The 15,300-nt window shown below is 42.5% G+C and overlaps 2 protein-coding genes across 2 annotated transcripts; both read left to right on the forward strand.

The window, feature by feature from the left end:
- The first annotated feature begins 5,222 nt into the window (after positions 1 to 5,222).
- On the forward strand, positions 5,223 to 7,139 carry LOC118241829 (trace amine-associated receptor 1-like). Its single transcript, XM_035529128.2, has one exon. It carries the CDS (start codon positions 5,236 to 5,238, stop codon positions 6,256 to 6,258), a length of 1,023 nt encoding a protein of 340 aa, XP_035385021.1. The 5' UTR covers positions 5,223 to 5,235; the 3' UTR covers positions 6,259 to 7,139.
- A 3,802-nt stretch (positions 7,140 to 10,941) lies between these two features.
- LOC113587391 (trace amine-associated receptor 1-like) lies at positions 10,942 to 12,054 on the forward strand. The gene has a single exon (XM_081694443.1). The coding sequence runs from the start codon at positions 10,942 to 10,944 to the stop codon at positions 11,965 to 11,967; it is 1,026 nt and encodes a 341-aa protein (XP_081550569.1). The 3' UTR covers positions 11,968 to 12,054.
- Positions 12,055 to 15,300: the final 3,246 nt, after the last annotated feature.

Consider the following 15,300-nt stretch of genomic DNA (forward strand, 5'->3'; position numbering starts at 1 on the left):
TAATAATTATAACATGGGTGCATCTAATAAGGCACCATTTGAATATATGTGCTCCTAATAAAGTCATTGTTGAATGTACTCATTTTCAATCTCCTGTATAGATCCCATATTAGTAAAAGAAACAATTTCACGCCATTATTTAAGGTAAGTGCAGTACTATATTGGAAATGTTAATTAAAAGTTAGCTCAGTTTACTCAGAACAGTTTCATACTTGAGGAATGTGTCCTAAATATTTTTCCTAATAAAATAGCTGAATTGGAAAAAGCAGCCCAGGAAATCACCTGCATCACTTGTGGTGGACCATTAAGACCAGAAAATACTACATATGTGGTGTAGATAGAAGGTGGTGTCCAACATGATAAAAACACTCCGATAACAACAGCCAGTGTTTTAGCAGCTTTTCTCTCTGTCTTACTAATAGTGGGCTGCCCTCTGGATGTCTTTAGCTGAGAGTGAGTGTTGTGGACTGAATGTGACTGTCTCTGGGCAACAACATATATTTTCACATACATGCTCACCATGATAACAGAGGGGATGTACAAAGAGAACAGAGAAATTATCAAAGCTGACACCGGGCCTATTACTGGAAAACATCCCCTTTACTATATATAAAACCTTACTATTTTGTTCAACATGGAGAGTATTGTGCTCCATGAATATGATTCCCAGTCTCGCCATCTCCTATGACTGCCTCTTGCAAGAGCGGCATTGGTACATCAGCTGGGGCTCACCACAAAGGGAGCAAACCTTAACAGCCGGACAGACCGACCCGCCAGAGGAGCCTATGCAGCTGGGCATGGCAGGAGTATGGCACCATCCCAGGGAACAAAAGAAAGGCAACACTGCAGTGAGTTATTCCTTGATACACTCAATGTGTGGAATACCGATCAAGGTGTCATAGAAAAACCACCTGCTCTCTGCTCTAGCCTTAGTACACTCGGGGGCAGCCGGTAACATTATGGACTGGGGTCTTGCAAAAAGGTTGGGGAAAAGAGCCAATGCCCTCTCTTCCCCGTTGAGCATGCAGGCCCTGGACAGAGGCCCTGTAGGTCCAGGGTACATTACCCACATCACCCACTGTGTTCTCCTTGTGACCAACGTCGAGCATACAGAACACATCGCCTTTTACCTCCTGTCCTCCCTCTCTCATCCTATCACGCTAAGTCTGCCATGGTTACGAGCACACAACCCACACGTGACATGGTCCAACAACTGCATTCTACAGTGGGCACCCACTTGCTATAAAAGATGCCTCTCCATCTAGGTAAAGCCCCTCCTTGCGACCTCCATAGAGAACCCCGGAGCAGACAAGCAGGTCACCTTTCCACAGGAGTACAAGGACCTGGCACAGGTATTTAGCCCCACGAAGGTGACACTGCTCCCCCCTCATTTGGAGGGGGATTGTTCCATTACCCTCAAGGAGGGCACAGTGCCCCCCAGGCACCGGATTTATCCCCTCTCCCAAGAGGAAGAACAAGCAATGGAACAAAACAACTTGGAGGTGCTGGAGCAAGGGTATATCTGCCCCTCTACCTCTCCGGTGTTGGCTGGGGTCTTTTTCGTTAATAAGAAGGACTGGGGCCTAAGACTGTGCGTAGATTACTGAGGGGTACACCATCTGTTGGTTCAGTACCCTTATCCCCTCCCGCTGGTTCCAGCAGCACTTGAACAGCTGAGGGGGGCTAAATATTTCACCAAACTGGACTTACATAGCGCGTATAGCTTAATACGGGTCAAGGAGGGGGACGAGTGGAAAACTGCTTTCAGCATGTCCACTGGCCACTATGAATACCTGGTCTTGTCATATGACCTGGCCATGGCTCCATCCATCTTTCAGGCCTACATCAATGAGGTTATAAGGGAGTACTTGGGAAGATCTGTGGTCGCTTACATCGATGACATCCCGATCTATTCCTTCATTCCTGGAACCAACATATGCTGGACATGCAGGCTGTGCTCCAGACCCTATTAAGGAACCACCTATACTGCAAGGTGGAGAAGTGTGAGTTCCACAGTAGGGAGGTAGACTTCCTGGGGTATGTGATCCAGGAGGGCTGGCAAACTTCTACAGAAGGTTCATCGTGAAAAATAGTTTAATTGCAAAACCCCTCACAGACCAAATCCAGGGACCGGCTTAGTGGGTCAGGTGCACCTCCAAGGTGGAGAGGTCTCTTGAAGGGCTCAAGGTCGCTTGCACCACCGCACCAGTACTACAGCAACCTGACCCGGAGAGGCCCTTCATGGTGGAGGCGGACACAGGAGTGGGCGGCGTGTTGTCCCAACACACGGGTGAGAGAGGGGGATTTAAACCCATTACCTACTTTTCCAGGAGGCTAAGGCCTGTAGAACAGAAATATGGTGTTTATGGGACTGAGTTGTTAGCCATGAAATTGGCCTTAGAGGAGTGGAGGCACTGGCTTGTGGGAGCACGACACCCCTTACAGACCACAAAAATACTGAATGCTGGGCAAGACTGGTGGTCTATTTCCTTCTGCAGATTCAAGTTCCACGTAAACTAAGAAAAACAAAGGGCAGATGCGCTGTCCTGGCAACACCATGCAGAAGCCCTACCGATGAGTGTGGAGCCTGTTCTTCCCCTCCTGTGCTTCTTGGCGTCCCTGCAGTAGGACCTTGCCAACAAAAAAAGGCCACGAATTCACATCCGGAATGCCCATCCAACCACCTCTACGTACCGCCGAAACATTGGGGGTGCTGTGATCATGGACACATACCTCCATGGGAACAAGGCACCCTGGTGCCACACATACGACACAATTAATAGGCACTCAGTACTGGTGGCCCACTATACACAAGGACCTGGTGAAATATGTGTTTTCTTGCACGGACTGTGCCCGCAGCAAGACCCCACACGGTCCCCCCATTGGTAAGTTGCTCCACCTGCCTACTCCTCTGAGACCCTGGTCGCACCTTGCTATGGACTTCATCACTGACCTACCTGCCCGTGAAGGCAATACGGTAGTTCTAACAGTTATTGACAGGTTCTCAAAGATGGTCCGGTTTATCCCTTTGGCTGTCCTGCCCACTGTGCTGGAAATGGCCGACCTGCTGTTCCGCCAAGTATTCCACCAATTTGGTCTGCCAGAGGACATCGTGTCTGACTCAGCCCTCAGTTCATGTCTCGAGTGTGGAGAGAACTGCTGGGCAAGCTCAACATCATGGTCAGCCTGATGTCCGGCTATCACCCACAATCGAACGGAAAAGCGGAGAGGGCTAACCAAGAACTGGGTAAGTTCTTCTGGCTATATTGTCAACACCATCCTGAGACGTGGAGTGTGTAACTTCCCTGGCTGGAGTATGAGCAGAATTCACTACATCACGCGGGTACTGGCCTAACTCCCTTTGATTGCGTTCTAGGGTATCAACCACCGCTCTACCCTTGGAACACCCCTGCTTTGGGCCAGCCGGCAGTTGAAACCTGGTGCAAAGAGAGCGAACGGATTTGGGAGAAGACACATCAGCGACTGCGCAAGGCAATCGCCGCATTGAAGAGGAAGGTGGACAGGTGAAGAGGAGAGACCCCACAATACGCACTGGGACAGGAGGTGTGGGTCTCAACCAGAGACGGCCACGTGGGCACCACGGGCAAACTGGCTGCAAAATACGAAGGCCCATATACAGTCAAGGAGAGGATCAATGAGGTAACTTACCAGAATAGTCTGGCAGGGTGTAGTCAGGCTTCCTGGGCCTTCCACATTTCGGCACAGAAGCCCGTGATGCAGGGTCCCCTCACTGTGGAGGACAGTCCCTCAAGCAACCCGCCTCCACCCCTGGAGACGGAAGGGGGCCTGGCATACAAGGTGAGAACCCTGATCGATTCCTGGAGGAGAGGCAAGGGGTTGCAATACCTCAAGCACTGGGTAGGGTACAGCCCTGAGGAATGTAGATGAGTCCCGGCCTCCCAGGTTTTAGACCCCGGCCTCAACGCCTCCTTCCACAGGCTGTACCCATGGAGGCCCCACCACCTGTGGCAGGCCACGCTCCAGGCAGCTAGCGTGGCCTTTGGGGAGGGTTTTGTCATGGGCGGCCGTTCCACCACTGAGAGGGACATGCCCATGTCAGAAGGGGGCCTTAATGTTTGTCTACCCCACTCTCAATCACCTGATTACTGACTGGAGACACCTACTCCTCATCATTGTGTCTAAACATTTATGCACCCGCAGTTCCTGACGAACAACGCTGCGCATTAGTGGTCAAGGATACTACAGAGTTCCCTTGGTGCATTGCAACTCGGCATTCATAGCATCCCTGCGGATTACTTTACAGTTTACATTGTTTGTCATGGATAATAAAGAACACGTTAGCTCAACTTCGCCTCTCCCTTCTTCTGTGCAGCCAGTGTCAAATTGACAAGTACGTTTTTCTTATTAACTGATGCCACACTATTTCGTCTACTGTGCGATGTGTTGCCTATGACATATCAGTATCAAAATATTTACCAGAGTTTAACAGCCTACATACACCATTCTATATGACTGCATTAATATCCCTGCATATAATACATGTAGAGATGAGAAGACAAATGAAAGACATGTCAATATCTGAACACCGAGGCTGTGTGTAAGGACTAATGTGTGGACAGCTCACAAGATTATTTACTTCTGCAGATTTTCATACAACAGCATTCAAATAAGAAGTGGTTGTAAAAAAAAGTAAAATAACATCAGTGCAGATTTTAATTAATTAATTGTTATCAGATGAGTTATAACATTGGAAAATGCCAAGTAACGCATTTACCTGCAGAAAATCTCCAAAAGAAATCATCACCTAGAACAGGGAAATTTGGCAATCACTATAAACAGGGAAATACCTGTTTAAAAATATGTGCTCCTAAATCTACAGGGTTTTCAAGAGATGTATTGAGGAAACTGAGGAAATGTGTTTGGCTGATGATGTAAGAAGGAAAACGTGGTAAATATATTTTGATTCACTGTTGTTATGTCACATGACCAACACAGAGGAGTGATTTAGTAGAAAGGTGTTCCCGCTGCAGGACTGTGGTACTATAAATGAAAGCAACTCTCTGAACAGTGCTGAACTGTCCTAGTGTGCAGACAGAGGTAAGGATGGACATGAATTCAATCTATGGATTTTTAGCTGTTATTAATGAAAAGTTAGGAACAGTATTTAATAATTTTGAATAATTCTGAGTTTCATAATATGTTTATGGTAAATTCTTGATGTCATATTTATAAACAGATACAAGAAAAAGCCTAATGGACATCAGCCTACGACAACACTGGACAAGAGGAAACATTTCTCTTTGTTATGAACATCATTCTAACTCTTGCCAGAAGATCATCTATCCCCTGGTTATGAGAGTTGGGATGTATTTTCTCATTGGATTCATTATATTTTTTACATTACTTGGAAACCTGCTGGTTATCATAGCAGTCGTTCATTTCAAGCAGCTCCACATGCCAACCAACTATTTCACTCTCTCTCTGGCTGTAGCTGATCTGCTTGTAGGAGGGGTTGTGATGCCTCCCAGGATGATACGCACTGTAGAGACCTGCTGGTATTTTGGAACTGTATTCTGTAAAATGTTATCCAGCCTTATTGTTATGTTGTGTACTGTCTCTGTTTTAAATCTTGCTTTCATCTCTATTGAGCGATATGTTGCAGTATGTCACCCTCTGCTGTACCACAGGACTATGACACCTCATGTTACATTACTCATGATTGCTATTTGTTGGAGCTATTCTGCTGCCCTGGGAATCATATTCATGGAGCGTAATACTCTCCATATTGAACACAATAGTGAGGTTTTATGTAAGGGGGCATGTGTTACAGTAATAGGGCCAGTGACATCTTTGATATTGTCTCTGTTCTCTTTGTACATCCCCTCTGTTATCATGGTGAGCATATATGTGAAAATATATGTTGTTGCCCAGAGACAGTCACGTTCTGTCCACAATACTCTCTCTCAACTAAGCACATTCAGAGGGCAGCCCACTATTAGTAAAGCAGAGAGAAAAGCCACTAAAACACTGGCTGTTATTATGGGAGTGTTTTTATCATGTTGGACACCACCTTCTATCTATACCACATATGTAGCATTTTATGGTTATAATGGTCCACCACAAGTGATGCAGGCAATTTCATGGATTGTATTTTCCAATTCAGCCTGTAACCCTATTGTGTATGCTTTCTTCTACCGCTGGTTTAGAAAGGCCCTCAAAGCTATTTTATTAGGAAAAATATTGAGGAAAAATTCCTCAAGAATTAATCTGTTCTGAGTAGAATAGTGCATCATCTACTAAAATCAACTGAACTGACTTTTAATTCACATTTTCAATATAGTTCTACATGGCTTAAATTGTAGCTTGAAGCTGTTTCTTTGACTAATGTTGAATATATACAGGACATGGAAAATTAGTCCATTCAACACTTACTTTATTAGAAACACATATTCTCAAATGGTGTGATATTAGGTGCACCCATGTTATAATTATAACTGTACAAAATGTAGCCCATCTGTTAGCTTGAACATTTTAATCTCATTCATCAGTTTACATCCACAGGATCGCTGCTGACCTTGGGGATACTGGGGGACAAATACTGGGAGACAAATTTAACACACTGGCAGTAGTGGCATGATAGAGGATGTTGCCCAGTAATGAATGTATCAATAACAGCAGGATTGCTGGGGCTTCTACACATCAGTGCTGATTCTGTGTTAAAAGTGGTCTACCAAGCAACAGCAGGTCTGTGGTTAGACACTAACTGAAGCACTACACGATGGCTTATAATTGTTGTCCATGGCAAGAGATGGGCAGTAGCCTGTAATCCACCTGTCAAACCAGATCTGATCCTTGTGGACAAGTTTCTTAAAAAAAAAATTAATAAATCATGTTTTATGCCCTTATTATATGTCAATAATTTCTCTTTAAAAACAATACTATAATAACCTAGAAAGTGATAAAACTGTATATATATTTCTTATATCCTATATATCCTTTGATAAGCAAAACTGCTGTCCATTAGAACTAAGACTTTCTAAAATACATCTTTACAATACTGACTGTTACACATTCATGAATGTTTTGCTGATTTGCTGTATCACCTTTCACATATGAATAAATAGCAGAATGTCTAAATAAAATAAAATAAAATCTTGAGTGTCATACAACACTAGTAGATGCATCAATGCAACACACATTCATAAGGAGGAACAAGGGCCTTGTAACTGGAGCCATTTATAAAGGATTGTGTTTACATCTAAGTGACAGAGCATTTAAAGTGAGACAGCAAACACTGAAACAATACAGAGTAATGCAAACACATAGATGTCCTGATGCACATTGAGGTCATCAGCCAGATCTTTATTGTCCTGAGCAGAGGGAGATGGTCTTCTGTAGTTTATGATGTCTTACACGGCTCTGAAGAAATCAGATATTATCAAACAGCCTCTGAGATTTTAAAGAAGAAAGACATAGTTTGGTGGTTTTGTTACATATAATATGACTTCAACATGTTATAAAGTAAGCTTCCGACCTGCTAAGGGTGACACCAAGCCACTGGTGATTCACCTCACTAGATCGGTGTAGCAGCTAATGACAGGTGCCCTTGGCAAAAGACAAAATGGTGTTCATGCTACAGGAAGCACTATGGAAATCATGGTGATAGTGTTCGGATCTGTAATGTTCCTGGCCCAAAGAGAAAAAGAGTCATGGAGGTCACGGCTAAATTTCCCTGGGTGCAGTGTCCCTCTCAGTGCAGCTGTTATTAGTTAAGAAAATGTTATTTTAAAGTGTGTGTGTGTGTGCGTTGCGTTGTTGATTTGTATGCATGAATCATTTTTGTTGCATTTAGTTAAGGATTGTATTGAGTTGTAATTACTGACCTTGATCCACTTCCGCTCTTACATCTGTAGCCCAGTTGTATATGTTTAGTAGTAAAATGATCTATTGTGTATGTGACAGTGGAATCTAGGAAGGAGAAGTGACAAGTTTATGTAACTGCGCCTTTCCCGGTTTTCGGGAGAGGGAGTCAGCGGAGAGAGAAATGGGAAGATGACTGTTTTCCTAGTCTGTAAACTGAATTGAGTTGAACTGATCTTTGTCATTGCATAAAACAACGCAAAGCCCTTTAGTAACTCTAGAGTTGAAAGCATGGACGTAAACTGAGAAGAAAGATAACCAATAAACAATAAGGTAGTATATACAGACATAATAGTGCAAAATTATATATATAGTGTGAAATGCAAAGTGAAAACATCGGTTAGAGTACAGGGAGAGAGAGAAGGAGAGATGCATGCATTTTGCTACCTCTGGAAAGAAGGTCTACTTGTTTTGCCTGTGTCTAATCCAGGGTGTCCAGGGTGAGTGAGGTTCTTTGCAAATATAGCTGGTGTGGTGGAAAAATGAGAGCACATCAAACACAGACAGCCTTATGCATTGAGTAGTAAAAGGTTTATGAGTTCCGTCCCCTGTAAAACAGAGAAAGAGAACTGCCCCGCAGTACAGTCCCCCTCCCTTTATACACAGAACAGAAGAAAGAGAAAAAAAGAAAAATGACTCCTGCAGAGTATCGGCTAATTCATGTTTTGGTTAGCCTGAGCGCTGAAGGCTCCTTAGAACAGTATGTGAGCAGCTGGTGTCCCTGACTCACATGCTTATCTGCAGACTGTTATGCTGTGACTATAGAAACATAAAGCAAAGTAAAATAAAGCAAAGTAAATTTCCACAAAATGAAGCAAAGTAAATTTCCACAACAACTGGCTTTCATGCGTTCCTCAGAAGTACATCGGACAGTGTAGATCTCTCTGGGTTGGAGTAGATGTCTCTAAGGTTGTGGTAGGTGTCTCTGAGGTAAGGTAGATGTCTCTAAGGTGGGGTACTGCCTTTGAAGTAGTGCAGATATCCACGAGGTAGAGTAGTGTCTATGAGGTAGGGTAGTGTCTCTGAGGTGGTTAGATGTCTCTGAGGTAGGATAAAGATCTCTGAGGTAGGGGAGACGTCTGTGCACTGTACACCTGTACAGTAATGTCCATGCTTCAACACCACACTGTACACGTGTACAGTAATGTCCATGTTCAACACCACACTGTACACATGTACAGTAATTCCCATGCTTCCCATGATTTTAACTGCCTACATGCAATTTTTTATATGACTGCATTAATGTCTCTGCATATTCTTCAATACCTGTACAGTTTGTCCTATCAGGTAACATGGAGAGGATCCACATCCAATCCATGTACATTTTCCACTGGTGTGCCCCAGGACTCAGTATGAGGCCCTCATCACTTCTCTTTGTGTACTTGTTCTCTTGGTGATCTTCTCATGGCTTCTCTTACCACTGCTATGCTGATGACACCCAATTATTTCTTGTAGGATCTTTCCCACCCTCTAATACGCAAGCCTCCAGATGTATCTCTGCATGCTTGACTGACGTTGCATCATAGATGACAGCCCACCACTTGCAGCTCAACTCCAAGAACCTCCTGCCCTTACCATGACCTCACAGTTTCCTTCGCAATCTCCCTGGTATCACCATCTGAAGCTGCTTGTAGCCTCAGCATACATTTGAATAACCAGTTGATGTTCTCAACTCATGTTTCAAACATGAGCCACACTTAAATATTTCTCCTTTGTAATATATGACAGATTCCATCCTTTCTCTCACAGGAAGCTGCCCAGGAACTTATGCAGTCTCTTGTAATCTCAAAGCTAGACTACTGCAACTTGCTACTTGCTGGTCTTCCTCTAAGACCAATCAGACCACTACAACTTGTCCAGAATGCAGCAGCATGACTGGTCTTCAATCTTCTGAAGTTCACACATTACTCCACTGCTCCACTCCCTTCACTGGCTCCCTGTAGCTGCATTTATCAGATTTAAAACCTTGATGCTTGCCTACAAAGCCAAAAATGGACCAGCCCCTCCATACATGATGTGAATGGTTAAAATCTGATCTATACCTCGAAGCTCAAGTATGTCATGGCTTGAAATACCTTGCTTCAAGTCTCATGGAAGCTAAGCATTGAGACTATTCTCTGTCCTGGCTCCTAGATGGTGGAATGAACTTCCACTTGCTGTCTGGACAGCAGAGTCCCTTGCAGTCTTCAAACGCAGACTGAAGACCCATCTATCTGTGGAATATTTAAATGACTACTGACACTGCTCCTATGTTGAATAACTAAAAACTTCTAGGCATCATCATTGATCGCTGTATTTCAACAGCATTCTAGTTAATTGGTATCTTGGACTCTAACTTACTGTAATGGCTAGGATGTATGTTATGATTAAATGATAAAGCACTTTTCTAAGTCATTCTGGATAAGAAGGTCTGCCAAATGCTGTAAATGTATATGCAAATGTAAGATCTATAACAAAATGCAAATAAGAACTAATTGCAAAAATAAATGAAGAGCCATTAATATTGTTAGCAGAGGAGTTATGGCATTGGCAAATGATAAATAATGGTGTGACCTGCAGAAAACCAATATCTCAAAAGAAAGTGCAAGTGCACTAGAAGAGTGAGGGCACTAGAACAGTGGGAGCATTTTAGCAAGCACTAAAAACAAAGGGAAATACTTGTACTGCTAAACTTGTACTCCTAAATCTATAGGGTTTCTAAGAAGTGTATTGAGGTAAATGTAATTTGATTCGCTGTTATGGTTGAGAAGAGTGTCACATGATCAGCACAGAGGTGTGATTAAGTAGAAAGGCATTCCTGCTGCAGGACTCTGGTACTATAAATGAAAGCAGCTCGCTGATCAGTGATGAACTGTTCTGGTGTGCAGACAGAGGTAAGAATGGACATGAAAGGCATTATTGGGGAATCCTTACTGTTAAAGCTGTATAAACAATAGAGAATAAATGTAATAAGTTCTGCTTTACATGGCCGTTTGTATTATGGGAAACACATTACTTCTTAATTTTCATTCAACTTTACAGATAAAGGATAAAAGCACGATGGACTCAAGGCTACAACAATATAGGAGCACAGGAAACATTTCACTTTGTTATGAGTTTCATCCTAACTCATGTCAGAAGATTGTTTATCCTCTGGCTGTGAAAGTTGTGATATATTTTTTTATTGGAGCTGTTATTATTCTTACAATATTTGGAAGCCTTCTGGTCATCATTGCCATCATTCATTTCAAGCAGCTCCACACACCAACTAACTATCTCACTCTCTCTCTGGCTGTAACTGACCTGCTTATAGGAGGACTTGTGATGCCTCCCAGTATGATACGATCTATAGAGACCTGCTGGTATTTGGGAACATTATTCTGTAAATTACACAGCAGCCTTGATGCTGTATTGTGCACAGCCTCTGTATTAAATTTGACCTTTATTTCTATTGAGCGATATTATGCAGTATGTCATCCCCTGCTGTACCACAGTAAAATGACTCCTCTTACTTCTCTGTTCATGATTGCTCTTTGTTGGAGCTATTCTTTTGCAGTGGGAATTTCAGTCATGGAGTTAAACACTTTGGGCATTGAACACTACAGTGATGTTAAATGTGAGGGTGAATGTTCAGTACTTCTGGGTCCAATTACATCATTAATAGCTTCTTTCTTCTCTTGCTATATCCCTTCTATTGTAATGGTGAGCATATATTTCAAAATATATCTTGTTGCACACAGACAACTACGTTCTGTACAAAATAGTCTCTCTCAGCGAAAGATATCCAGAGGGCAGCCCACTATTAGTAAGGCAGAGAGAAAAGCCACTAAAACACTTGCTGTTGTTATGGGAGTGTATTTATCATTTTGGACACCATTTTTTATCTACAGTCTAATGGTGACATATTTTGGTTATATTGGTCCCCAACAACTGTATGAAGTGTTTAGTTGGATTGCTTATTCAAATTCAGCATGCAATCCTATTGTGTATGCTTTCTTCTACACTTGGTTTAGAAAGGCTCTTAAAGTTATTTTATCTGGCAAAATATTTGAGAAAAAATCCTCTAGATTATATCTGTGTTCATAGTAGAATAAAGCAACAAAATAAACTGAACAGCCTTCTATGAACATTTAGTCATTAATACAAGCATTGTTTATATTCTAATTTGAAAGAACATTTAATTTGAAAAAAATTGTAGATTAGTAGATGTATTATGATGTCATCAGCGTTCTTTGTTCTCTACACTAACATGGCAGTAACATGGTAGTGTGTATGAGGCCCAGCACTGCAGTGGTTGTGTTTATAATAAAATGACACCAGCCCTTAATGAATTAGGTTCCCTTCCCCTGGGCTTGAAGGAACAGGAACAACATTTTAGGAAATGTAACAAACTGAATACGGTCTCTAACCGTACACATACAAGTTGTTTGTAATATTGTTTCTCATCATGTGGTTTATCAGTCTGTATCCCCTTCTACCTTTGAATATCAGCTGTTTTTTCTATGTACTTTTTTGCAATCAAGTAAATTTAGATATATTTAGATCCAGTGGTAATGCTATTATTGCAAGACCTTTATTTTGAAGGACCTTAATAAATCTAAATAATTTTAATTCTCCTCAAAAAAAGAACCTTTAAAACTTTTGGACATTAATACACATTTATAAGGATTGTAATATCTGTGTTTTACCATATTACTATTTGCCCAAATCTTAGACTACTAAATTACCATAATAACGCTGTATGAACTTTGGCAATGAAAGTGAAGTGAAGTGAAGTTCTATTGATTCACAGTATTAATCCCACTGTGGGATTTATCCAATTTATTAACAGCTAATTAATGTTACAAGCACCCAGTAGGTGGGACATGCCCACTCACACACACACATACACACGCACACACACACAAACACAAAATATTAAATACATTTCAAAAAATTATGTATAGGTTCCTTCAAAATAAAGGACTCGCAATAATTGTAGAATGTATTAATCAGAACCCAGAGATGTTGGCTTTGTTTACTGGCGCTTACACACTCACCAGAAGCTGAGAGATGTTTTGCTTGGGTTCAGGGCAAGCTCCTGCAATACAGTTAGTGACTGCACAGCCACTTCCAGCTCCACCATCATTGTCAAGTTTGCTGGCAACACCGTCGTCATGGGCCTGATCTCGGACAACAATGAGAGGGCCTACCTGGAGGAGATTAAACACCTGGAAAACTGGTGCCAGGAAAATAATCTCCTCCTAAACGTCAGTAAGATAAAGGGGCTGATCGTGGATTGCAGCAAAAAGCAGGAGCAGCACTACCAACCTGTGAGGATCAGTGGAACCACGTTGGAGAGAGTAGATAGTTTCAGGTACCTTGGTGTTCACATCTCGCAGGACATGTCCTGGGCCCGCCATACCAACTCCATGGCAAAGAAGGCTCGTCAGCGTCTTTACCACCTCAGACGCCTAAGAGACTTCAGACTGCCCTCCAAGGTACTGGGGAACTTCTACACCTGCACTATCTAGAGCATCCTAATGGGGAACATCACAGTCTGGTTTGGGAACAGCACCAAGCAAGACAGACAAGCACTCCAGAGGGTGATGCGTTCAGCAGAGTGCATCACTCATATTGAACTTCCTGACCTGCAGACCATCTATTACAAGCAGTGCCAGACCAAGCCCAGGAGGATTGTGAAGGACCCCACCCATCCCAACAATAGGCTCTTCACTCTGTTGAGGTCAGGGAAGCACTTTCGCTCCCTGAAGACAAAGACAGAGAGACTGAAGAGGAGCTTCTTCCCACAGGCCACTCGGGCCCTGAATCAGGGAAACTGATAAATTGATAAACTGTGTGGACCACCACCACCATGTAACATGTAACTGTAAAGATGTTCAATTGCAAGATGGAATTGTACATTGTGTACAGACATATATACATATCCATATATACATTGTACATTGTGTATATAAACATAATATACATATATTCTACATACATTGTTAATATATTTTTGTATATATATATATATATATATATATATATATATATATATATATATATATTCTCTATGCACCCCTGTTTTTGTTTTTTTTTCGTCAGTTTGGACAGAGCACTCTCAAACCATTTCACTGCGAGTTATACTGTGTATAACTATGTATGTGACAAATAAACAGAACTTGAACTTGACTCTGATACATCTAATTTCCAAGGGCTCTGGGAAACTTGCTGGCTATTGGTGGGAAAGGACCCTGGCACAATAACGCTTTCCTACATAGCAGATTGGCAGATTCTCCAGACGGACACCCAAGTAAGCTGGTCAATAAATGCTAAATTATTCTCGGTTTGATGCTCCTGGCCCAGTTGATATTGTTGCAACAGGACGTTGACAGCTCTCAGCCGTCTACAGTATCTATAGATCAGGTCAAGACTTCTGTAATGACAATGACATGAATGGTAATACCAGATGTTTAATAACAATATTATTATTATTAATAATAATAATAATAATAATAATAATAATAATGACAAAAAACATTTGGATGAGGTGGAAAGGTTGGGAAGTCGATGAAGGTAAATCCAAAATCAGGATGATTTTCATGAATAAATGCTAATGTATGGGGCCAGAAATTATACTGGGACTGGAGAAGGAGCAGGAGACAGGGTCAGGACTAGAGGCAGAGCAGGTGCTGGGATTGGGACAGACAGGTGCAGGAGGCCACAGTGCATCAAGTCCATGAAGGTGGCCTGTGAGGTAGAAGACTGTTGGGTAGCATGACGGTGAAGACAGCAGGTGGATCCAGGATGGGATTGATGTTTTACACAGGCAGGCAGGACCATTCCAAGCCCTAAAGCTGAAATTTATTTTGTGGAGAAGAACCAGCTGGGCCATTTGACAGTATAGGATGTGTGATGTTGACAGGGCTACACCATTTCTACCATTACTTCTATAGAATCCCATTTGTCCTGATTATGCTTTGCTGACTTGGTTTATGCAGTTGAAAGAGCCTGAGGGCCAGGATTTGAGGTGGATCACAGCAATAAAGGAAAACTGTTTCAACTTCCACCATGGTGGATGTCTTCATGGAGCCTTTTCTTGCTGTCCGTGAAGAGTGCCGGCACTGCCCACAGGGAGAGAGTGAGATGATAAAGAGACTTCCTCTGCACCCAGGATGTGGATTTAGTGCTTTTTTTGGTACTTGGCTAGTTCCAAGTGGGCCCACAGCTAAAGCAGATCTTGCTGGCTGGGAAAAACGGCTGCACAATATGTGAGAGGAGTTGATTCTCTGGCAGCAAGTATGTGGGAGGAACCAGTTCCCAGGCAGCATGTATGGCAGTTGCTGGTGCCATGCCTGCTGAGGAAAAATTCTGTTCTTCAAACGATTTGCTTGAGTCGAGTATAGAAAATAAAGATTCTCTTGACTTTGAATTGCT

This window comes from Electrophorus electricus, chromosome 2 (genome assembly GCF_041902795.1).
Source record: "Electrophorus electricus isolate QZ-2024a chromosome 2, ASM4190279v1, whole genome shotgun sequence".
Lineage (NCBI taxonomy): Eukaryota > Metazoa > Chordata > Actinopteri > Gymnotiformes > Gymnotidae > Electrophorus > Electrophorus electricus.